The sequence below is a fragment of the Neovison vison genome, chromosome 13, assembly GCF_020171115.1.
Source record: "Neovison vison isolate M4711 chromosome 13, ASM_NN_V1, whole genome shotgun sequence".
Lineage (NCBI taxonomy): Eukaryota > Metazoa > Chordata > Mammalia > Carnivora > Mustelidae > Neogale > Neogale vison.
In genome coordinates, this window is record NC_058103.1 from 31,462,589 (window position 1) to 31,488,306 (window position 25,718).

The window sequence follows — 25,718 nt, forward strand, 5'->3', positions numbered from 1 at the left end:
CAAATAACTGTGACTCACTCTTTACTTAAGAGCACAGGATACAGAGCAGCTCTTGGGGGATTCAAGATGGGCTGGGTTTGGGGAGTTCTGCCCCTCTCCACCACTGGCTCAACAAATACAGAAGTCCATGCAGAAAATGCAAGCAGAGTCTGCTAAGGTTTCTGTTTTTCTCTCACTTTCCTTTAATGGCTAAATCCCAGACATCTTACAAATAGGAAATATGCAAACTACAGAAAACCCCTCCTGGTCCTCAACCTTCCCTCACCAATTACTGAAGCATCAGCCCGGGATCTCCAGGGTCCTGGATGCTCAGAAGAAGCAAGCTCCCAGAGAAGGGCCAGGAAAGAATTTCACAAGTGCTCTCCGCCCATTCTCCCACTTCATAGTTCTACATCCTGAGGTCTTCCCCGGGAGGCTGAGAACTCCCCTCCAGCACCTCACAAGCAATCCTACCCAGGAGCCGCCCCCGACTTTGCTCCTACGCTCCCCAAATCATCCACGTTCTTTCTCATCAAGACCACAAAAACAGGCACCTCAGGAAAATCCACTTGGGGTAAATTCACGATCTCAAAACACATTTTGCTCCCCAGCCATGTCCCAGCTGTCCAATCCATCTCTACCTCAGCTTCTGCAGCCTTCTACTGTTCTTAGCAGCAGATCCGCAGAGCTCAAGGGGCTGCTGGCAGCCCTCTTCCTCTCCTCTGATCGTCCTCTGAAGCATCAATAAAACACATGTGGAGGCACGTGTGCCCCCCAACTCCCCAAAGACAGCCCCCACCTTGCATCTCTCTTCAAGGCCAAGGACCAAAGGAAAAGAAGGGGAGGGGAGCCAGGATGGGAGTGCCCCAGATCAATGGATATTTGAAACTCAAACACATGGCCCGGGACCTACGTTGCACGTGTTAATTACCACACATGTTCCCATAAAGGGGTCCGTTAAACACAAGGGGCCCAAAGAACAGAGCGAGGAAAAGACATTCCAAGGGATTAAGTAAATAGTCTGAAGTTCTGACCCTCCTCCCCTCCCAGAGCACGTGCATCTGGGTAAGATAACAGCACCTCCCTCCCTCTTTCCCCCACGTCTCCCCTCGGGCCGCACACCTGTGGACCCCGAGCCTTGAGCCAGGCCTCCTGTCTGGGCCAGCCGCCTGTGACCTGCTACTGCCTGGCTTCTCTCCCTCCTCCCTTCTCCGGCTATCTCTCCGAGCCTCCTCCCCCAGTCTCCTCTGCTCAGCCTTCTCCTCTGCTCCTCCGCAGGCCTAATTCCTGGCTGGCAACCAGACCCTCCGTCTGCGCACAATACACCTTTTCATTCCTTGCAGGCAGGGAGAACCGATCCTTCTGAGCCCTGTCAGTGGAGCGGGCTCCCCGAGGCAAGAAGGTGGGGGAGAGGAAGGCCTGGGCCCGCTCCTCCCCCCACCAGCCCCTGCGGTCCCCACCACACTCACACCCAGACCCGGGGCGTCCTCGCTGGGTGTGCCTCTCACCCTGCTCGAGGGCCGGGGCCGCAGCAGGCCTCAGGGCTGTGAGCCCCAGCTCTAGGGAGATCCCGTCTAGGAAACCCCACGTGTGGGCACCAGCTCAGACAAGGGGCCTTTGTGTCTTCCCACCTGCTGCCCTCCGGAGCACATTCCATTCTTAAGTGGCAGCTGAGAGAGGGACCTCAGCGGCCGACACAGGATATTACAAATGCCCTCTCGCACCCTGTCCCCCTTCCAGCTCCAGCTTCCTGGACAGGTGTGGCTTCAGGTGGCCCTTCCTACAGGTGGCCTGAGCCTGCTTTTCTCCGCACTGCCCGTGGCAGACAAAGAGAAGAGGATTAGCACCTAAGGTGATCCTTTCCAAAGTAGAAGGGAGGAGAGGCTCTGGGCAAAAGTCAAGTCTCCAGGGGCGAGTGTGCCCCACCAGGCCTCTGCACCAAAGAGAGGCTCTGTAGAACCATCTGGGAGGGAGGAGCCCATCCCGCGTAGGGGGGCAAGCTTCTGGAAACTAAGCAACTTATCTCTGCGATGAGGCTTCAGACTCTATGCCCTTATTCTGCGCACCGTCCCTGGAGGAATCAGGTGTCCTGTCCTCTCCCAGCTGGATCAGCAGGAGCCCGCAATGGCTACGGGCCTGTTTCTTTTGTTGTCCACAGGGTGCAAAGCCACAGCAACCTGGGAAGTACTCCTCTGTATAGTTTAAGATCCCAGACCCCACGGTTCGCCCTTCTCGGCGTGGGCGCTCCATTCAGCATCACGCCTTCAGTTCCCTTTGGTGAGGGAAATATGGGCTGTCAATATTGCACGATTGCCGATTGCCTTTTACTACCGCCGTGATCTCGTGCCCCAGAGCAGAGGCAATGTTCCTGAAGTCTTCAGTTGCAACAAGGCAAATTGAAGGCAGCTCCCCATCGCAACTCCAATAAATTGCAGACAGACACACACGCCATGCACAGTGTTGAGGAGTTCAGATCTTTGCAGGAAGAAACATTCACACCCCTCTCCCACTTTACCACCTAGAAGGGAGCCGCCAACAGGCACGGCTGCCTTTCCCTGTCCTGGGAAGGACCTGGAAAGGCATCTGGTCCCTTATTTTTAACCCCCATTTGCATTCCTGCTGGCGGGAAGGTCCATTAGTCCGTGTTTTCTAGTGGGATCCTGATGCTCCATTTCCACGTCCTCTTGGAACACCTGCTCTCAGGCCAGCAGCTTCTCCAGAGTCTCATTTCCTGCATTCGGGCAGGGTGGGTTTGCCTCCTCTTCCCATTCCCATGGGATAAGCATGTAGGGCGGGCTCCAAGGCCCGGCCTCAGTCTCCCTGCGACCACGGGTGCAGGTCAAGCCCATGTACCTCACGCTGATCCTACCCAGGCCTGATGCTCCTTGTGGACATTTAAGAACATGAAGTCCCCAAGACCCAGACACAGGTGCAAAGCCTCAAACTCAGCTACTGTCTCCTGGCTGGGCTTTTACCCAAGAGCCTGAAACAGGGGCTCTGGAGTGCTCGCACACGCAATGACATTGGTATTGGTTCCCTGCAGCTACTAGAGCGCATGCGCGCTCTCCCCCCGCCCCTTTCCCTTTCCGTTATCCCGGTGGTGAAGCTCAGTGTGCCTCACACTGGAAATTGTGGTCAGCACAGCCCAGGGACCTAGTCTTCATGTTGGCTGCTCCACTAAACAGCACTCAGACAGACGCCTTAATTGAGGTTAGCCACATAATTTGTAGAGCCCGGTGCAGAATCAAAATGCAAGGCCCTTTGTTCAAAAAGGAGGAAAATAGTGCCATGAAGGACACTGAACTGCACAGTTTGATCCTTTCTTCCATGGTCTCTCTCCTGACTTGTCGTGGTGGTTTAAATTTTTCCATTTAATGTTGTTCTACATAAAGAAGGATTAAAATCTTTAGCGTCCTTTGGAAGCCCCATAACCCGCACCACAAAAGCGATATGCCAACGGTGTGACAAGGGCGCGCACAGGAGTGCTTCCCGGTCCCGCTGGGCTTTCCGTCACAGAACACAAGTTCGAAGACAGAATGATTAAGAATTCCAAAACAACAGCACCATGGGTTGCAAGCCTGTGAAGCCAGTTTCCTCTTAGTGAAGAAAATCTGATGTACTAGAACAGTTATTAGGGAGAATCAGCGAGGGACCAAAGATGTTCAAGCCAGTGTCCAAAACAAGAGGGTCGGGGCAGACTTGGACATGACTGCCTTTGTGTCCTTTTCGGTTGCCTGCTGCCTACCTGGTAGCTGACTGCCTGAATGGCCCAGGAACCAAGATTCTCAGGGTCCCTGCCAGCTCTGTATGCTGCGCTCACTCACCTCCCTCAGAAATTCTGGAAGCGTGGACCCCCACCACCGTATGAGCCTTACTTACCTTCTCCCAGTCCTTCTAGGAAGAAACCTAGAATAGGAATGGAGATTTTCTGTGGGGGGACTTTTAGCCTACACCCAGGCTCCTTCCATCTTGTCTAGAACTCTTCTTGGACTGGCTTTAGAAGCAAACATTTGGATAGAGCGTAAAACTCTACTCACCTTTCCTTCCTGAGTTACCCTGGCTCAAGGGCTTGTCGGTGACTGAACCTTGGGTAAAAGGGAAACAGAAACACAGACATTCAGAATGTATCGTGGTTGGTTTCTTTCAAAGAGCTGGCAAAGCCTGCAGCTATAAGCATATGGTTATGTATATACATGGCCTGTATACATGTCTGGGGACATTATATACAAAGAACGGGACATACACGTCCAGTGGTGTTTGCTTCGCATCAATGTCACTGATACCGCAGCACCAGTGAGATGAACCATGATCTCCTGGCAATAATCCTGACCAGATTTTTACAAAACTTCCCCTCCACAGAACCCCCTTGGTGAAGGTTCCAGTCACTGCCCCTCACCTCCACTCCCCATCTCCCCCACATCCCACCACCGCCGTGTTCTGAGCCATATCCAGTCAGTAGGGCCAACTGAAAAGAAGCCCCTCTTACTGAAAATGCAATGATTGACATCCCTTGCTGGTTAGGGCAGGAAATCGGCGATTTTCCATCTGCGTTAAGTAGAAAATTGTCGGCCCAATTGTATTGAGTGGGCCAAAATAGTCTGAGGCATGGAAACAATTTTCTAGACGCAGCCTATTCCTCAAAGAGGGTACAGTGTGTGTGTGTGGCTTTGCCCTGCGTCTGCGAGGACGCCGCGTGCACCCATTCTGCGGTCCGGGCCCTGTGGCACCTGTCTTCTCCCTGAAGCCCACATATGCAGGCCAGAGTCAGCACACCCACGTAAGGACATCTGCGGAGGTCTGGCCACGAAGAGAAAAAAAAAGAGGATTCCCTCTTTTCTCATTCTGTACCATATCTCTTTCTCCATATATTAGTTTTGTGAGAATTCAATTATATTACTCTGCATGGCTTGTTTCTAGTGCATTTGTTTGCTTTACATGAAACTTTCCAGGACATTTGCAAGGAGGGCTCATTCCTGCTTCTCCCCACACCAACCCCAATTAAGGTTTCCAGTTTCCACGTAAACCACAAATAAAGTAAACTTTCCATTTTGGCCTGCAAATCTTGGTTTCCTAATGTAGATGCTTACTGCCTTTCTTACCATTCCCTTATATAGCAGGGCCGGTAGAAAAATGAATAAAGCTTGTGAAAAAAGAAAAATGTTAGGATAGCAGGGCTGTTGGCCCTTGGCATTTCCCATAGGCTTTAGAACAATGCTTTATTTGCTTGCGCTTAAAAATTAAAGATAAGTAAATAAATAAAACCTCATAACACACAGATACGAAAAAATATGGCTGGTGGCTGGATGGGCTTTCTTGAGTGAGGGCTGAGCCACACCGTGAATTAAGGAAGGGACCCCCAAGTCCCTTACCATCTGAATGGAAGTAGGAAGTCTGGGGCTTGTGTAAATCCAAAATCCATGATCCTGTGGGTTGACCTAAGAGCAGAATTTCTCTATGCTCGTAGAGTCGTCAAGAGAAAGGACTTAATGTCTCAGTGGACTAGTGTAGTGGGTCGCTATGAAGCAATGATCCCCTCCCTCGTCCAGTTATCAAAACCACCTCAGAAGCTTCGCAGACCCGCTGGATCCAACTGTTCCGGGGAGCCTCGACACCTGGGCTCTTTTTAATTCCCCGGGCACAGCTGCTAACAGCCAGCTTGGAGGGCCACTGGGATGAAAGTTTCCATTCCTCTACATTACGTTGTTGGGGGGAGGAGAAGCAAATATATGGCACCCAGGCCACCACGTCCTCCTCGTGTGCCCGTGACGGACATCACTTGTTGATCCTCTAGTCTTTGATGCCGAACTCCCATTCAGTTTTAAAAATCTGTCTCAACAAAGTGCTCCCAAGACCGCTAGCAGCCAGAGCGTCCCAGCTGAAAGCTTAGATGCCATTCTCTAGGAATTCCAGCTGAAGCTTGGGAAGAGAGCATCGAACCAGAAACCTCAACTCAAAACAAAGAAATATATACCCATAGGCATATACTGAGCCTGTCGCCCGGCTGACTAAAGAGCAGGTGTGTCAGCGTGGAATGCTCTCTGACCTGGAAGAGGGCTCATAACCACCCGCCATCTTTCCACCATGTTTCCAAGATTCCCCCACGAGATGCAGGAGACCAGCAGAGGGGTCTCTCTCCAACTCTTTTCTTTCTTCCCGCCCCTCCCTACGGTACCTGAACATACAGGAGTTTTATTCTGCACAGAAGAGCCACTGATGGGCTTCCCATCTGCGGTGACACACCAGCAGTACCCCGTGTAAGTATGGCACTGCACCTGTTCAGGGAAGCAGGGAGGGGGAAGAGAACCATAAGTCGTGGGTCACCATATCAACAGTCAGCTCCCACCCCTTCCAAAGCCTTGCCACCATGGCGAAGGAGCCCCTTCTAACTCTCACCCAACACCTGTCCCAACTACCTCCTGCAGGTGGCTCGGTCAGTCGACAACATGGATATGCGTCTTCTGTGGGAGCCCCCAGGCCCAACCACAGCAACCTACCTACACGTCTTCCTTATGACTTTTAATGCTGAGCATCTTATATCCTATCGACAGGTCCACTTTGTCTTTCCTGTGAGGGTTCTCACCAAGATCTGAACATCGCCCCCCCCCACCAAGCATTGGCATATACACTCCCATCCATCTGTAATAAATTTGGTTTGGTGAACTAATCTGGCAAGTGTAAGTTGGAATGTCACCATGGGGGGCTGAAATGACCCTTCCTTAACAAACAGTGCAAGTAGTGGGCTCTTCTTCTTCTAGCTTCTCCCAACATCTGGTCAGACAGTCGGCCTGCCTACTGCTCAGTGGCTCTCGCGAGACCAGGGCACACACTAGCAGTTGTCCACGAGACGACAGGGTTAAGGTAAGAACAACGTCACTTGACTCTGCAGCTTCTAGTTTGAGATGCCCTGCTGCCCCTCGGTGTGATCATCCTCAAGCCTCCATACTTGGGTCCACCCCATCTGGGAATAGTAAATAAAAATGAGGCTTTTGCTTCATTTGGGTAACTATTCTCTCTCTCCCAACAGCTATCACTCTGTTCACCTCCTCTCACCCCAGCGCCCCTCTTTCCCACCCATTTTGCAACGCGGAGCAAGGCATCACTTCCCTGCTGAAAACCCCTCCATGATTTGCCCCTGGATTAGGATAGAGATTAAGCTCCTGTATGTGGAGCTCAATCCCCCATGATCTGCCCCCTGCCCACCCTCACAGCCTCATTTTACACCCATGTCTTCACATAAACCCTCCAGTGGAACCACACTGAACCTTTCCAAGCCTGCAAATACATCCTAGGATTTTATGATTCTGAACATTTGTTTGCTCCAAATATCCAGTAGTCCGGGATACCATTCCCCAACACATCCCCAACCCCCTCCTTGTCCCTTTGTGTTCCCATCCACTTTGTGATACACTTTCTCTGCAAAGCAATCCCAGCCTCCCCGCCCTTCTCTTCTCCTGACCCTCCACATACCCTGGCTCTCTAAATTCAGAGCCCTTATCTCCCCCACCAAGACTGTGACATTCTTAAGGCAAGGGACTGCATGCTGGTTATTTTCTACCTCCTAAGCATCTAGCAGAATGCCTGACATTTACTGTAGGCATTTGATGAGTTAAATAAGTGCTTCATTATCATATTTTCTCAATTCTTGGTCCCCATCAATTCTAAAAATGTAGCATCCATTTAAACAGCCCCACCACATTAAACACGGACCTCAATGACAGGATGGGTGCCAGTGCAAAGACATTAACATGTGGGAAAAAAGTGCTTCTTGGGATCAAGGACATTTTGGAATCAAGGATAGACAGTAACAGCATACAAACTGGCTAGTAAAGTATATAGGGGTAAGGCAAGAGAGATCTGATGGTCTGGGTGAAATCCAGAAATTATCGGAAAGGCAGAAAAGCTCCACAATGGCTTCTGCTCTTCTATGGGTACCAGAAGCTATAGTTTTCCCCAAGACAAGGTGTTGTACTACAGACCTACCCATAGAAATCAGGACAAGAACAAGATGGGGGCATCTTACCAATATGATGACTGGGTATAAACGAGGCATTTACCTCCACTGCTCCATGTAAAGAAACTACATTCAATGCCCTTGTTCCAGTACCATATTTTTGTCCCACTTCATCTCATGGAGACATCTGTAAACCCGATGGCTATGGTTGCTGCCACAGATGCTCACCCAAGATCAGTATCTTGGGTTGAGTCAGCGCTACCTTCTGAGAAAGCCTAATGACAGAATGGAAGAAACCCAGACAGACCTGGGTTTGAATCCGGATCCAGCCAGTTACAAATTAGGCATGTTACTTAGCTCTCTGAGCCCCATCTATAAAATGGGGAGAACACCGCCAAACCTGGAGGGCCCTGGCAAGGGAAACAGACAGGGTGAGTCCAGTGCCTGGCACGGGAGAGGGCTGGGTACAAGGTGACCACGGTGATGATTGCTTCCAGCTGTGTCACAGACACCTGGCAAGCCGGCCCCCTTCCGGGCCAGAGCTTCCCTGGTAACCTCCAGAGCTTTGGGTGGGAAACGCTCCTGGAAACTTGGGAGTTTCCCCCTTCAGATTTCGTCAGCCCTGCAGGGGATAGTTGCTAGATGATTCCTCGCCAGCGGCAGATTTTAATGGGGCCTGGCTGGCTGCTTTCTCCTCCCCAGCCAGTAATCACCTGTGGGGAAACCAGTCCCCAGGGCTGGGCGGCCACACTGACTCACTCCCAGGCCCCTTGGCTCCCGTGGCCAGAGCTAGCTTCCCTCTTCGTGAGGACTCTACCCCCCCCAAAGTCCAACACTGGCGCAGTCCTCTGGCCCAGTGCTGCCTGCTGGGGCTGGGTGCTGCGGTCACACAGGCTGCGGGAACGGCTGGACAAAAGCCTCCTCCACCCAGGCACACAGAGTCCCAGCCAAAGCTACTGAAGAGTGAATTAAATGCACGAGTACGAGGCTAAACCCAACGCTTTGTTTCAGGGGCTATAATCTGACCTCTGGGCTAAGCAGGTCCCTGGGGCCACAAGCTCACTGAGTGTGCCCATTGTATCCCTACAGGCATGTGGACGCTGCCTCCCAGCCCCCAGCCGGGCCCACAGGCCAAAACACAGCCCCATTTTCCCCAGGGCTCTCAGCATTTTCGGACCAGGCTCCAAGGAATAGACTCCAGATTACAAAATCCTCTGCTGGGAGGTGCTTCCAAATCCTAGAGAAATAGAATTGATTGGAGGAATGATTGCCATGCCATGTAGTAATGGGCTCACAGAGGACCCAGGTAAGGTCTCAGGCTACAGGAACCCAGCAGATGACCAGCAAGCACTTCCCTTTGCCAAAGGAGCCCCATGTTATTTGCCCATGATTCTCGACCAAGAGGTTGTTTGTAAGCTTTTTGGGGGGCAGTTTCCAAGACCTCTTCTAAAGGAAAAAGAAGTTAGGTGGAGAAAGAAAGCAAGGGTCATGGAGTCAGACTGCAGCCCACTTAACTAACTAGTTCTACCACTGTAGTTAAGTTACCACTTACCTTTCAACCCTCTGCAGCCTTGGAAACGTTCTTAATCAAACCAAGCCTCAGACTGCCCCTGCCTACTTAAAAACTGGAGATAATTATGGGGCGCCTGGGGGGCTCAACCAATTAAGCATCCAATTCTTGGTTTTGGCTCAGGTCATGATCTCAGGGTCGTGAGATCAAGCCCTACATCAGGCTCTGTGCTCAGTGTGGAGTCTGCTTGAGATTCTCTCTCTCCCTCTGCCTCTGCCCCTCCCTCAGTTCGAGCTCTCTATATCTCTTTAAAAATAAATAACATCTTTAGAAAAATAACAGGAGATAATTATACTTATCTCACTCAGTTGTTGAGAGGATTAAATTAGATAATGTAAATAAAGCACTGAACTCACACAGTAAGTGCCCAGTTAAGCTTAGCTATTTATTTTTATTATCATGTTATTTTTCAGCAACCTATCTGTACACTCAAGAAGGGCACAGTCAGATTCCCTGATGGAAACCAAAGAACATACTATTCTGACCAGTCCCAGGGGAAGGGGGTAGTCTAAGTTCAGCAAACAGTTTGAAAAAGTTAGTGGGAGAAGGGAAATTTTGTTTTCATACAGAAGTAGTTCAATTACTCTCAGAGGAGAGAAGTAAGGCTTCTTACAGAAAAGCAGTCAGGCTATAAATTCTATAGAATTGATGGTTTACATACACATAATCAAAATGGAAATTCTACCAAGTTTGGTTTCCTACCTTGACAACTTATTTAACATTTTAAATTAATAAGTAATCCCTTTTGTTCTACCTCCCGCAATATCAGCCTCAAATTAATCAACTTTCGTATTTAATGGGAAAGTTATGGGCCATGAGGAATTGCAAAGGTAATTAGCAATTTCTAGGATCTCACTGTGCAGCTGTCAAAGCTCAGGGCTGATCCAGGCCCAAGGGTATGGATACAAACCATGGAGTTTGCTCCTATTCTATCTGGAGCATGTTGGGAAAGCTGAAATGTCAACTGATGGGTCTTCCTTCAGAGACAAAAGTGTTTATATATCAACCTAAGTGAAATTACTCATTGCTTAACTATACTGTTGAATATGACTGGCATACTTAATATAGGCTTTTTTTTTAAGATTTTTTTTTAATTTATTCATTTGACAGAGAGAGATCCCAAGTAGGCAGAGAGGCAGGCAGAGAGAGAGGAGGAAGCAGGCCCTCTGCGGAGCAGAGAGCCCAATGTGGGGTTCGATCCCAGGATCCTGGGATCATGACCCGAGCAGAAGGCAGAGGCTTTAACCCACTGAGCCACCCAGGCACCCCTAATATGGGCTTTTATACACCGAGACGTTGTATGTGAACCTCACAGTGACCATAAATCCAAAACCTGGGATTGATACACACACACACACACACACACACGAAAGAGAAAAAAAGCCAAACATAACACTACAGGAACTCAACCATCATAAAGAAAGAGAACAAAGAGAGAAAAGAACAGAGAAGAACAACAATACAATGAGAAAACTATTAATTACATGTCAATAAATCCATACATATCAATAATTATTTTATTTATTTTATTTTTTTTTTAAGATTTTATTTATTTATTTGGCAGACAGAGATAACAAGTAGGCAGAGAGGCAGGCAGAGAGAAGCGGAGAAGCAGGCTCCCCGCTGAGTAGAGAGCCCGATGTGGGGCTCAATCCCAGGACCCTGAGATCATGACCTGAGCCAAAGGCAGAGGCTTTAGCCCACTGAGCCACCCAGGCACCCCTCAATGATTACTTTAAATGTAAATGGCCTAAATGCTCCAATCAAAAGACATAGGCTGGCAGAACGGATTAAAAAACCAAAACCCATCTAAATGCCGCCTACAAAGAGACTTATCTCAGACCTAAAGATACAAACGGACTGAAAGTGAGGGGATGAAAAGATATTTACTATGCAAACGGAAGTGAAAAAAGAAGCCAGGGTAGCAACACAGAACAGACTGTAAAACAAAGACTATAATGAGAGACAAAGAAAGACATTACATAATGATAAAGGGATCAACCCAACAAGAAGATATAAAAATTGCAAATATCTATGCACCCACCATTGGAGCATCTAAACACATAAAGCAAATACTGACAAACATAAAGAGAGAAATTGATAGTAACTTAATAATAGTAGGGGACTTTAACACCCCACTTGCATCAGAGGGGAGACCATCCGGGTAGAAAAATCACTTAAACGTACTTTAAAACAGTGTGTTTTTAGGTAAGCACGTTTCATCTCTGACTCATACACTTAAATATTTTTGGCAAGAAGCCCTTTGCATCAACAGCCCAATGGTATATTTCAGGTCAACCTCTGTCCAAATTAAGACAAATGGGAAATTACTTTAAGCCTGTTCAACATTAGCCCAACTCCCAGACATCTGGAAGAATGTGGGAGGCTAGCACGCTCAACAAACACAGTGAGTAACTCGTGAGTGTGGGGAGCAGAGCAAACGCCGGCTCCCAGGATAAAGCAGACCAGGAACTGAAGGCAAGGACTGACATGAGAAAAACAAAGGAGACTCCCAGACAGCGCATATAGACAACTGCCCCCCACTGCTTCCATGCCCCAAATGGAAAACACCTCTTCTACTTCACAGCGGCTTTTCACTCACCACCGATGATCCCACCAGACCATCCAAGTCATGCTGTATGCAAGTCCTTTATAGGACAGGCACACGGAGCAGAGGTTATGTGTTTAAATGTCACAGCTAGTTCTTAACAGCTTGAGAATTTGGATCCTTGGGGCACCTGGATGTCTCAGTTGGTTAAGCATCTGGGTTTGGCTCAGGTCATGATCCCAGCGTCCTGGGATCGAGCCCTGCATCAGGCTCCCTGCTCAGCGGGGAGTCTGCTTCTCCCTCTCCCTCGGCCCCCCTCCCCTCCACCCACCCCCGCTTGTTCTCTCTCTCTTTCTCAAATAAAAAAATAAAATAAAAAAACTTCCAAAGAAGAAAAAAAAAAAAAGAAGAAGAATCTGGATCCCTGGATTCAAACTGCCATAAAATTTCAGAATTGACAGAGCTGGGGAAAAAAGAAAAAACAAACCGTAATGATCACTAGTCTAATGCAAACATTTCACAAAGGAGGAAACAAGTCCGAGTCTGAGTCCTCGGACACAGCCTGAGTTCTGGCAGCTGGATGTCCCCCAGAACTGAAAGGGAGAAGGAGAAAGGCATGGCCCCTTGTGCTGGCATTTGAGGGAACTGACAGGGTCTCTTTGTGCCTTGTAACTCTCTGGCATATGGAACTCTTTTGGGGGGGATGAAGGGAGGGGTAAAGATGGAAATGGGATAAATACTCAAATCAAGGAGGCGGCTGGAAAAGTCTCTTGTTCCAGCTTGATGAGAGGATGCTTCCGGTGTGGTTCAGGTGACAGTATTGGGGGGGCCTCCACTGTGGCCCCTGGCTGGCCTGCTTTCCTCTGGCTGTTCCTGGGGGGCTTCTGTGCGGGACCCCACATCCCAGAGTAGCTCCTCTGTTGTTAGGCATTTGCTCTCCTTGCTGCCAAGGGCCCCCAGATGCCCTAGGCCAGTCTCTCCTGCTTCTAACTCCTGCCACACTGAGATGCTTGTGAAGACCGCAGGTGTTCCAGAAGGTGTGACCAAGAATTACTGGGGGTGAAGTTCTCTAGCCAAATAACTTTGGAAACATTGGGTTAAATAAAATTGAAAGATTTCTTGATTATCTGACTTAAGACTCTGAGAAGTCAGATCATGATTTAGATCAAAGAGGAAGATAGTGTTTGCAGCAACTCCTGAACTTATTTAACAGGGGGACCGTCCCTTAATTTTGTGTGGGGAGCATTTCGTGGGACTGGTGGTCTCTGAAACGTGCTTTTAGAAAAAGACAATGTAACGAGCTACAAGGCTTTGCTGCGTTTCCTTGCTTTTCCCAGTCTGTCCTTCTTACAGCCCCAGATCGGGTTCTCATTTTAGCTCAATCTTCCTGAAATATTTTCCCTCTGGCAAACCCCACCGCCTTTTTGTAACACTTTCTCAAGCTCTGTATCTGTTAACGAAATCCATCTTGAGTAGCCTCGGACCTTCACGAACAACTGGATCCCCTCCAAAGCACAGCACCTTCTCACCCCGTGGTTTCTTCTCCCTCCTCTCTTTTCTTTGTGCCTCTTTTGTAAAATAGAAAACGTGAGTCATATGCAAAGGGTCGGGCTTGATGCAGCCTTCTTTGTAGCAACCCCCAAACCTGTCATGAAATAACTCCTATCATGCACACGAACACTTCCCAGTGGGAAAAAGGGAAACTACGAAGCAGAAGGCATGCGGATATTTGTCTGACTCTCTTTTGGCAGTGGGAGTAAGAGACTTTTTTTTCTCTCTTATCTGCCAGTTGCCCCAGATCAGTTAGCAGGTACTCTGGATTAAGTTAATGCTCAGTGAGAGTTCAGCATCTTGCTATTGGTCCAACTGATAACTTTGTTTCGGGGCAGTATTTCCGGCAGCCCCACTTTCCCTTTGTCCGCATTCTCTACGGGACCTTGGAGAAACTGTGTGCCTCCAAGGGTGCCATAGGCCCTCGCTCGCTGGAAGAATGATTTGGCCTCGGGCCATCTGAGACAGCCGCTTGTTGCCCTAGAACATCTCTCTCCATCTGAAGCTGCCGGAGAACGTGCTTTATCGGGTGTGCTCCCCACACGTACAGTTTCGGGATTCCTTGGGTCTGGGATCAGTTGGAGAATCTGCATTTCAAACAAGTTCCCAGGTGCTGTTGCTGCAGGAACCCCATAGTTCAAGAGCCACTGCTTTAAAGGAAACTTCCACCAAACCGCCCTTTCTGGCATTTACCATGAGCTCCTCAAGAAACAAGTCCTTTTCCAGGTGAAAATTTGGGAACAAGGAGCCTATGACCATACTTCCCTCCCAAGTTTTTATGTTCCTGTTGTTTTGATGACATCCGCGGTCTTCTGATTCATGGGTCTAGTGACTGCAGCATTAAATCGTCTGGGTGATTTTACACATGGGAAAGAGTTTGCTTGTGGTAAAAAGAAAGGGGGAAGAGGGAAAGGATAGTGTAATTCTTTTGCTTTGGCTAGCAGGAGCTGTTTTTTCCCCTCGGTTTAGGAAAGCTTATCCCGCAAACGGCCCCCTCATCTTTAGTCAGGTTTGGCTCAGAAGCAACAAGATGCAGAAGGAAAAACACAGCTTTGGAGTCAAAATGACAGGGGTCTGAATACCAATCTCTGCCATAAGCTGTGTGACTTTGGCCAAGTCACTTAACCTCTCTGAACTGTCTGGGATACTGAGCTACCGGCACCCACCTTAAAGGTTACTGAGAAGACAAAATGAGACGAGATAGATAAAGCATCTAAAATGTTGTGGGCTGTTGCATATGCACTCCGCACAAGCTGAACTTGTCCTTTCCCCTTTCCTTGGCAGGCAAGATGGAGGTCATCACTTCAGAGTGCCATTTTCTTATTGGCTATAGACCTTGTCTCTTGTCTTCTGCCAGGTTAGGGAAGCTTGCATGTTGGGGAATGAGGGCCTTTCCTTTTAGAATATTTACCTCAACCTCTAGAGTTTAATGGAGGAGATGCAGGAAAGGAAGGTGATCTTACAACTTCAAATATGAAATATCCTCCTCAATTTGAAAGTCTTTGTTGACACATTTTTATGTGTTGATGGTGTAATGGAGCTGCAGGCATGATATTTGTTAGAAGAGGTGAATTCAGAAAGAGAACCAGAATTTCTCTTTCCTAGGCTGTTTATGACCACACCCCAGTTTTGGGAAAGACTTTGTAAGAAACAACTTGGCAAATTGAATTCAGGGGGAAAAGAGACATAAATTCCTATGATATGGGAATGACTGATAGAAATAAGGATTTTTGCCAGGGCAAAAAGGAATGATTTGTTGGCTAAAAGAGAGAATTTCACAGGGACATAATGATGTCTATCTTCAGACTTTCCTGAGGAATGTGAGATTTCTGTGGATTCAGTAAGTCCCATAGCTGGGACGGGGCTCATCTGTTGCCAGTGACAGCTCTCCAGTCAAGGTAGAGAAGGACTTTCCTAATAAACTGTCCTGAAATACATTATGTCTGTTGTCTTTGGTGGTGATAAGCTTCCTGTCCCTGGTGGCAATCAAGAAGAAGGTAGATGACTGGGTCCTGAGCCCTCGATTGAGACAGGGTAGGGAGCGGAAGGGGAAGATGAACTAGATACCTCTGAGGTCTCCTTTTACCCAAAAGCTCTGTGATTCTACACCTTGCTCTAAGTTGAACGTCTGCTACCCAGGAGTACAGTGAGAATCTACTAACTGGACCCTAATGATCAGTTAGGACCACGCTTCCAAGTATCTGATGAATATTTTTTTGTATTTTTTCAAAAAATATAAACACCATCCTCTCAACACACACATAAGGAATCTCAGGGACCCAGAGGACCTTCTTTCCTTAACCCCATTCCCTCTGTCTGATGCCTAGAATGGCCCAGGCTTTGTAAGTAGCAAATAGAGCACTTCTTGTTTACTCGCTTTTATTTCCTTTTGGGGTTGGGGGGGTGCAATATCAAATATGCTTTTTTTCTTTTTTAATTTTAGTACAGTTGAATCAAATATACTTTTTTTGTTTTTTAAAAAAAGGGACCCGGTAATAAAGCTGCTTGTGGGTAGGAGCTGTATTCAGAGCAGAACTGGGCAAGTCTGGCCAGGGGAGAAGCTAGGGAGGGACAGGGATGGTCTACAGGAGTGGGCGCTCTTTCTTGTTTCTCCAGTGGACTTCACGTTTAATGAGACTTTTCCACCTTCATATACCTCCCTCCTGTGTTCTTATTTATTGCCTTTCCCTACTTTGATGGGGAAAAAAAAATCCTACTCCTTTAATTTTGCAGAATCACTTAGCTAACTGATCTGCCGTGTCACCTCCTGGCATGTCGTGTGCGACCACAGGAGCACAGCAGAAGTCCTAAGTGCATGTACATGAACGGCTGAGCCTGGAAGTTTCCTAAGTGTGTGGTGCACACCGACTTGTGCCTCCCCACCCAACTGAACGTTAGCTACAGTCTTGTAAAATCCAAAAAAAAGTGTGGAGGTCACCTCCCAAAGGCCATTGAGTGAACCTCCCTCCCAGGGCAGGAGCACTCCCTCCTCTCCCGAGCAGCAGCACTGCTGGATGCCAGTTCAGTTCCCAGGATGGGAAGGTAAGCTCTCTCTGAGTCAGACATTCCATCTGTGGATTGCTCTACTTGTAAAAAGCTTTCCCTGTTCTGAGTCAGAATCTGAGTCACTATACAGTTTTCTCAGTGATCCTGAGTCAGCTCCCTGGGACTATTCAGTAAAAAGCTATTGTCATCCACAAAGGTTGGAAGATGGTTCTCTGTATTCCCCTGGTCATCTCCTCCCTGCACCCCCATCCCATCTGCTGGTTCTTCCACCTGTAAATCAAACATGTCTGGCTCCTGGGCAAGAATGCAGGGTCTGGGTGCTCTCAGCTGGGTGTCCGAACTCCCCACGGCCCCTGGTAAGTCTGTCCCTACTTTTGTCTATCATGGAAATGAAAGGTGCCAGCTCTGGGCAGTGTGTGCTGCTGCTGCAGGGGGGTGTACTTGGGAGGGAGGGAAGGACGGAGGCCTGCTTCTCCAGCCTTCCTACAGCCCATGGGGACAGGGAGGCTCAGAGGTGGTGGGCTTCAATCACCCTCTCTGCTGTTCTCTTTTTCAGTGCCTGGGCTGGAGCTAAGAAGCTTGTCTGGATGTTCCTTTTTAGCTTTTCCTCCTCTCCCCCTTCACACTCTAGAACTGTTTCCTGAAGTCACCGCTGCAGGCCTGAGTTGCATGCTTAGCTTGCAAAGCAAGGGATGTTGGCCAATCTGGGAGAGGATGCTCTGTGACCACTCAGCATCAAAGAGCAGGACAGAGCAGTGGCTGGGCTGTCAGGTCGCCATAGAACTTAATGGATACAGTGTTTGAGCATAAAACAGGCTCCATCCACCCACACCGTCTTGCATTCCTCTGCATGGGACAGGTGACTCGGCGGGGGGGGGGACCAGTTCTCTCGCTGAAAAGAGGAGAGTGGTTGCCCTCACTTTGTACAAGAGCATAGATGAACCCCTTGCTAGACAAGTCCTTCCTGCACCTGGAAGGAGCAGGCCCTGTCCCTGCCATCATCCACAAAACTAAAAATTCACTTTCACAGGATGGCCGATGATCGGCCACAGGATTTGACGAAAATGCTCTGGTACGAGACCATGAAGACAGCTGCACACCACTCTGTGAATGTTAAAAGCCACTGAATTACACACTTGAAAGAATAAATGTCATGGAATGTGGATTACATTCACTAAAGCTCTTATTTTTTTTTTTTAGGTAGGCTCCGCACCCAGCATGGAGCCCAACGAGGGGCTTGAACTCACGATCCTGCAGTCAAGACCTGAGCCGAGACTGGACTTGACTTAGCTTAACCATATGCAGATATAGATCCATATCTGGTGCCCCTCAAGCTGTTATTTTAAAGAACGAAACCAGGTGGCCAGCTCCCAGGTCACAGTGTGCTGACCTCTGAAACAGTTCAACCAGCTCTCCCATTTTACAGATAAGCAAACTGAGGAAGAGGAAGAAAACTAACATCTAAGAAAACTCACCATTTTGTGCTAAATAGTGGGTATTTCCATATAAATTATCGTATGCATTATCTGGTTGTGGAACAAAAGCAACACAATGAAAAACATATGTAAAACAAGAAATAGGATGCCCTGGGCACGGTAGATGTTCAAGTTGTAACAATAATAATGTGTTTGTTGCTTATTTAACCAAAAAGGAATAAGAAAAGCAACAACTTGACTGACAGTGGGTCTATTTACCATTATGCCACTTATACATAAAGAACGGACTTGATTTTTTTTTTTCTTCACAGTGTAACTGCTTTAAAAAAAAAAAAGTTGACATTGTACACACCACAGAAGGCTTGGGGAGCCTAGAGCAGGCCACCATGCACTAAAACATACAGAACCGGCTTTGTCCAGGGGCATCCAAAGGAGCCATTTATAGCTAGAGAAGCTCCAAATACTCCAGCTTCTGGATGCAGCCAGGGTTTTAGTACTTTACGTAGAGAGGCCTCTGCTATGAGCAGAGACTCACATGGCTGCTCTAGGTAAGACAGTTCCCCATGAAGACAAAAAGACATAGCTCCTAGACTCATCAAAGATAGGATGGACCCTTCCCCTAAGACAGTGCTCAGCATTCCCGCCTGCTGATGTTCAATCTACCTTGGTCAGCAGGGCACAGATACCTTCCGTACTTGCGGGGGACCTGGAAGGGGAAGGTCCAGCTGGTAAGCCCAGGTGATCCCAGGGCAAGCTAGTCACATCTCAGGCCCACAGGGGCAACTTCAGGAACAGCAGCTCCACCTGACAGGGTGGGGAGGGGGAGGAGCTCAAAAAGGAACATCAGGGACGCCTGGGTGGCTCAGTTGGTTAAGCGGCTGCCTTCGGGTTAGGTCATGATCCCAGGTCATGGCATCAAGTCCCACATCGGGCTCCTTGCTCGGCAGGGAACCTGCTTCTCCTGCTGCCTCTGCCTACCACTCTGTCTGCCTGTGCTTGCTCTCTCTCTCTCTCTCTCTCTCTCTAACAAATAAATAAATAAATAAAATCTTTAAAAAAAAAAGTTCCCTTAAAAAAAAAAAAAGGAACATCCACACCTGCTTCCTAGCTTGGCCCAGGCACTAAGGAAATAATAGTTCCCTGGGTATTTGGAAATATATCAGTAAGAACTACAGCAGTGCTGACAAGGGGAGCCCACCATCTTTGCCAAAGAAACACAGAATTTTTTCTTTGCACTTCCAACTTCAGAACAAAGCATCATCGAAGGAAAGAATAATGACAGCTCCCCAGGTCCCTAAAGGCAAAAAAAAAAAAAACCTCAGGAAATAAAAAAATTATGTGTAAGTGTGCATTCGTGTAGGGAGCAGTGATTAGAACAAGTAAAAATGAGGAAAGTGTTAGTGCCAGATAAATCTTTATTAAGGAAGACTGTTCCTAGAACATGAAATCAAAGATGGGAAACAGAATACATTTTATCACAGAGAAGTAACATCACAAATGGTGTCTTATAGTCTCTAGCATTGTTAGAACCATCCAGCTACCCCCCAAAATTCAAGTGGCTTGGGAATATATTTGATAATAGCCACGAATCAGCCATGTTGCCCTCGATGCTGTGGAAGGCTATTTGGTGGTATGCATCAGATGCCTTAAAAAGTACGTGTCCTCTTGACCCAATATTTGACTTCCAGAAATTGAATCCCCAAACTTCTGGGATTCACTGTGTAGTCCACGCAGTGGAACACATTGCCGCTGTTAAAAACCAGGTAGCAGGGTGAGGGGATCCAAGATGGCAGCCCAGGAAGAACCTGAGCTCACCTCTGCTTGTGCCACATTGGATCTGCAGCTGCATACAGATCATTTCTCTTAGAAAAAGATCTCAAAGCGCGACAAACTGCTTCTCTACAGGGAAGGATAAAAGGAACCCATCAAAATGGGTGGGAGAGGCAGAGATGCCGTCTTGGCAAAAACCTCACACTCTCAACCCAGCCACGTGCTGACCCACAACAGGGAAGGCTCTCCCCAGTCCAGCATCTGTCTGAGAGCTCCTGGGATTTACACCAGGGAGATGAGTCCCCCAAAACACCTGTCCTGGAAAAGCAAGGGGATGATGTGCAAGGCACCCAAAATGCTATAAGAAACTGAGATTTCCCTCTTTAGAGGGCTCACAGGTGGTCCTGTTCACCTTATTCACTTATTCACTGGATCACTGAATGATCCAGTCCAAAAGCAATTTGAAAAGCACCTGGACTGTACGTAAAGGAGATTCATTTCCTGGTCTGGGGGCTTCTGCTAGAGCGGCAGTGGACAGCTGGGGTTCTCTCTAGAGACAACAGTGCCAGCAGATGTTATCTGGGTCCTCTCCACTTACTGGGGCAGGCAGGCCCATTCAGACACAGCACCCTCCCCTGCCCCACTGGGAGGCAGGAGGAAGGGTGGGGATGGACGGTCCTGACACGGTCCCCTTGCCCTGCTGAAGCCATAGGCGGTCACAGAGCCACCCTACTCCCTAGCTGGGGTAGATAGTCACCGATGCCCATGGCATTCTCCCACTCCTTTGATAACGTCAGCAGCACAAGTGGTTATCATACTCTCCCACACCCTCACTGGGGCTGGTGACTTTGAGTGGTCATGGCTTTCTGCGACACCCAATCTGGGGCCAGCGAGCCCAGTACAGGCAAGGCACTCTCTAGCAGGACGGCTGAAGTCCTGGGGTGTACACAGTCGCGGCATTATCCCACTGCATTTCTGAAGTCAGACAGTGGGCCCCACCCCTCCTCTCTCCAGCTGCTCTGCTAAAGTCAGCACACACGGACTGCACAGGGGAAACCCCTTGTTTGCCTGGCCCCGGTGGCCAAGGGGTCTGACTTTCCTGAGCTCCCAGGGACTAAAACAGACAGTTATAAATTCTAAGACAGTTCCCGGCAAGCCAACACCTTGTGCAGGCACAGTCCAGACAGCCAACTGAAACACACACCCAGTCCTGTGAAAAAGGCCTATTTACTAATCCTAGAGCTACAGCCTGGGGAACAGGCTTCAGGTTTCCCACACTGCTAGAGGCTAGTGAGGCACTCCCAGAGAACATAAGCAGGGAGACACCATTCTTGCATGACCTTTGGTCTTGCTATGTCTTGACAAGACCCCCTAGAAAGGAGTTTATATATTCATCTGAAGCCCGGAGTTTTGCAGCTGTCACCCAGGGAACACCTCCGGATCTCCTGACCTGGAGGCTGGCAGGGATGATGAATGCAACCCCACAAAACTATAGAAACATATACATATTCTTTAAAAGCTGCTGCCTGAGGGTCTGGCTTCCAGTTGGTCTGAAACTAGATGCTAAATGAGATCCTCTCCTTTGTAACATGGACAGATGTCGACATGCCCTGATATATCAAGAATAACTCGGGTTGTTTGGACAATCACCAAAGTTCAGGAGACAACCAAGAACTAGGGCAAAGTTGAACTGTAAGGTTCATCACGTACACAAGGTCACTGCTTTAAGAACCAGGAGAGGTAGCTTGTTTTGCCTAATGCATTGAAACAGACAAAGGAAGTCAATGAAAATGAGTAAACAGAAATATGCTCCAAAAGAAAAAACAGGACAAAACCTCAGAAAAGGACCTCTGTAATGATACAGAGATATGTAATCAAGCTGGTGAAGAATACAAATGATCATAAAGATGTTCACTGAATTTGGGAGAAAAATGGAAGAACCCAGTGAGAACTTCAACAAAGAGATAGGAAATATTTTTTAAAGTACCAAAAAGAAGGGGCACCTGGGTGGCTTAGTGGGCTAAGCCTCAGCCTTCGGCTCAGGTCATCGTCTCAGGGTCCTGGGATGGAGCCCCGCATCGGGCTCTCTGCTCAGCAGGGAGCCTGCTTCCCTCTCTCTCTCTCTGCCTGCCTCTCTGTCTACTTGTGATCTCTGTCTGTCAAATAAATAAATAAAATCTTAAAAATAAATAAGATCTTAAATAAATAAAATCTTTAAAATAAAAAAGTACCAAACTGAGCTGAAAAATATACTTTTTAAAAAAGATTTTATTTATTTATTTGACAGACAGAGATCACAGTGTTAAAGAATATAAAAACTGAGCTGAAAAATATACGAGAGGGGTTCAACAGCAGGCTGGATGAACCAGAAGAATGGATCAGCAACCTGGAAGACAAAGCACTGGAATTCACCCAGACAGAGCAATAAAAAGAATTTTAGAGGCAGCTTGTGGCTCAGTTGGTTGGGCATCCAACTCTTGATTTTGGCTCAGGTCATGGTCTAACAGTTGTGAGATTGAGCTCCACATCAAGCCCAGCGCTAAGCCATGCATCAGGCTCCACACTCGGTGGGGAATCTGCTTGAGATTCTCAGCCTGTTCCTCTGCTCTTCCTCTCTCTCTCATTCTCCCTAAATAAATACAATCTTAAAAAGAAAAAAGAATTTTTAAAATAGAGATAGCTTAAGAGACATGTAAGATAACATCAGGCAGAATAACATCCACATTATAGGGGTCCCCGAAGGAAAAGAGAAAAAGAAAGGGGCAGAAATCTTATTTGCCAAAAACTCCCTAACATGGGGGGGGGAGGGGGCGGAAACAGACATCAAGGTACAGGAAGCCCAAAGAGTTCTAAATGAAATGAATCCAAAAAGATCCACACCAAGGCACATCATAATTAAAAGGTCATAAGTCAAAGAGAAAATCTTAAAAGCATCAAGAGAAAAGCAACTTGTTACATATAAGAGAAACCCCACAAGATTATGAGCAGACTTTTCTGCAACTTCCAACCATAAATATTCTACCTGGCAAGGTTATCATTCAGAAGTGAAGAAGAGACAAAGTTTTCCAAATAAGCCAAAGCTAAAATAATTCATCACCACTAAACCAGCTTCATAAAAAAATGTCAAAGGTACTTCTTCTAAACTTAAAAAAAAAATGGCATTAATTAATTAACAACAACAACAACAAAATGCAAAAGTAAAGATTTCGTTGGAAAAGATAAATATATATAGTAAAGGTAGTGGTTAAATCACTTATGAAGCCGGTGTGAAGGTTAAAAGACAGAAGTAGTAGAATTAACTAAAACTACATTAGTTATAAGATATATAAAATAAAAAGAGGTAAAGTGTAATGTCAAACACATAAAAGCCTTGAGGGAGATAGTAAAAATGTAGAGTTTGGGAATGTATTCAAATTCAATTTTCAAATTCAAATTCAACCTAAAGGAGACTGGTATATATACATAGTATATTGTATGTAAACCTTGTGGTAACCATATAGCAAAATTTATAGTAATACATAAAAGAAAATGAGAAAAGGATCCAAAAATAACACTAATGACAAAAAAGGAGCACAGAGAAAGTACAAAAACAGCCAGAAAACAATTAAAATGGCAATGATTACATATCTATCGATAAGTACTTTAAAATGTCAATGAAATAATTCCCCAATCAAAAGACATAGAGTGGGGACGCCTGGGTGGCTCAGTTGGTTGGACGACTGCCTTCGGCTCAGGGCATGATCCTGGAGTCCCGGGATCGAGTCCCGCATCGGGCTCCCAGCTCCTTGGGGAGTCTGCTTCGCTCTCTGACCTTCTCCTCGCTCATGCTCTCTCTCACTATCTCTCTCTCTCAAATAAATAAATAAACAATCTTAAAAAATAAAAAAAAATAAAAAAAAAATAAAAAAAAAACAAAAGACATAGAGTGGCTGAATGGATTAAAACACACACATGCACACATACACACACACACACACACACCCTAAAAACAACAACAAGACCCATATATGCGGCCTACATAGAAGAGACTCAATTCAGGACACAAACAGACTGAAAGTGAAGAAATGGAAAAATATATTCCATGCAAATGGAAACCAACAGAAACCTTGTGTAGCAATACTTATATCCAACAAAATAGACTTTAAAACAGAGACTGTAATAAAAGTCAAAGAAAACCATTATGTAATGATAAAGAGGTTAATCCAGCAAAAAGATACAGCATTTATAAATATATAAGTACCCAACATTGGAGCACCAAAGTACATAGAGCAAATATTAACAGACATAAAAGGGGAAATGAACAGCAATATGATAATAGCAGGGGACTTTAGCACCTACTTATATCAATGGATAGATCATTCAGACAGAAAATTAGTAAGGAAACAGCAGCCTTAAATGAGACATTAGACCATATGGACTTAATAGATATATACAGAACTGTCCGTTCAAAAGCAGCAGAATACATATTCTTCTCAAGTGCTCACAGAACACTCTCCATGATAGATCACATTAGGCCACAAAACAAATCTCAATAAACTGATGAAGATTAAACTCATTTCAAGCATCTTTTCTGACTACAATGGTATGAAACTAAGAGTTAATTACAGGAAGAAAATTGGAAAAACCACAAACACTTGCAAATTAAACAACATGCTACTGAACAACTATCAGACAAAATCAAAGAAGAAATAAAAAAAAATACCGAGAGACAAATTAAAACAGAAAAATGGCATAACAAAATCTGTGGATGTAACCATAGCAGTTCTAAGAGGAAAGTTCATAGTAATACAGATCTACCTCAAGAATCAAGAAAAACCTCAAATAAAAAATCTAATTTTACACCTAAAGGAACTAGAAAAAAGAAGAACAAATGAAATCCAAGGGTAATAGAAGGAAAACGATTAGAGCAGAAATAAATAAAATAGAGAATAAAAAGACAATAGAAAAGATCAATGAAACTAAGAGCTGGTTCTTTGAAAAGTAAATAAAATTGACAAACCTTCAGCTAGACTCACCAAGAAAATAAAAAAGAAAGAACTCAAAGAAATAAAATAAAAAATGAAAGAGAAGTTACAAGAGATACCATAGAAATACAAATGATTATAAGAGACTTCTATGAACAATTACATACCAGCAAATTGAGCAAACTAGAAGAAAGGTATAAATTCCAAAAAACATACAATCTTCTAAAGCTGAATCAAGAAGAAATAGAAAATGTGAATAGAGTGATCTCTAGCAAGGATACTGAGGCTAAATCTTCCCAACGAGCAAAAGTCCATATGGCTTCACAGGTGAAGTCTATCAAACATTCGAAGAAGATTTAATACCTATCCTTCTTAAACTCTTCCAAAAAGGTGAAGAGGAGAGAACACTCACAAACTCATTTTAAGAAGCCAGCATCACCCTGATCAAAAAGTGGATAAGGACAACAACAATAAAAGAAAATTTATAGGCCAATACCCCTGAAGAACATAGATACAAAACTCCTCGACAAAATGTCAGCAAACCAAAACCAACAAGAAAGGATCATACACTGTGATCAACTGGGATTTACTCCAGGGATGCAAGGATGGTTCAATATCCACAAATCAAGTGGTACATCACATCAGCGAAATGAAAGATAAAAATGATATGATCATCTCAATAGATGCAAAAAAGTACTTAGCAAATTCAACATCCATTTATGATTAAAACTTCTCAACAAAGTGGATATAGAGTGAATGTACTTCCACATAATAAAGGCCACATGTGACAGACACAATGCTAATACCATTCTCAATGATGAAAAGCTGAAAACCTTTCCTCTAAGATCAGGAACAAGACAAGAAGCCCCACCCTCCCCACTTTTAGTCAACATAATACTGGAAATCCTAGCCACAGCAATTAGTCAAGGAAAAGAAATAAAGT

The 25,718-nt window shown here is 46.3% G+C and overlaps 1 protein-coding gene across 3 annotated transcripts in view; it reads right to left on the reverse strand.

Moving 5' to 3' along the window:
• The window catches only part of SMOC1 (SPARC related modular calcium binding 1), a 150,328-nt gene that overhangs the window by 49,234 nt on the left and 75,376 nt on the right, over positions 1–25,718 (reverse strand). For all 3 annotated transcript variants that reach the window (XM_044229507.1, XM_044229506.1, XM_044229505.1), the window contains exons 4-5: positions 6,152–6,251; positions 4,017–4,064 (exon numbers count right to left, since the gene is read on the reverse strand). In XM_044229507.1, coding sequence (XP_044085442.1) covers positions 4,017–4,064; positions 6,152–6,251 — 148 coding nt within the window. The remainder of the gene's footprint in view (positions 1–4,016; positions 4,065–6,151; positions 6,252–25,718) is intronic.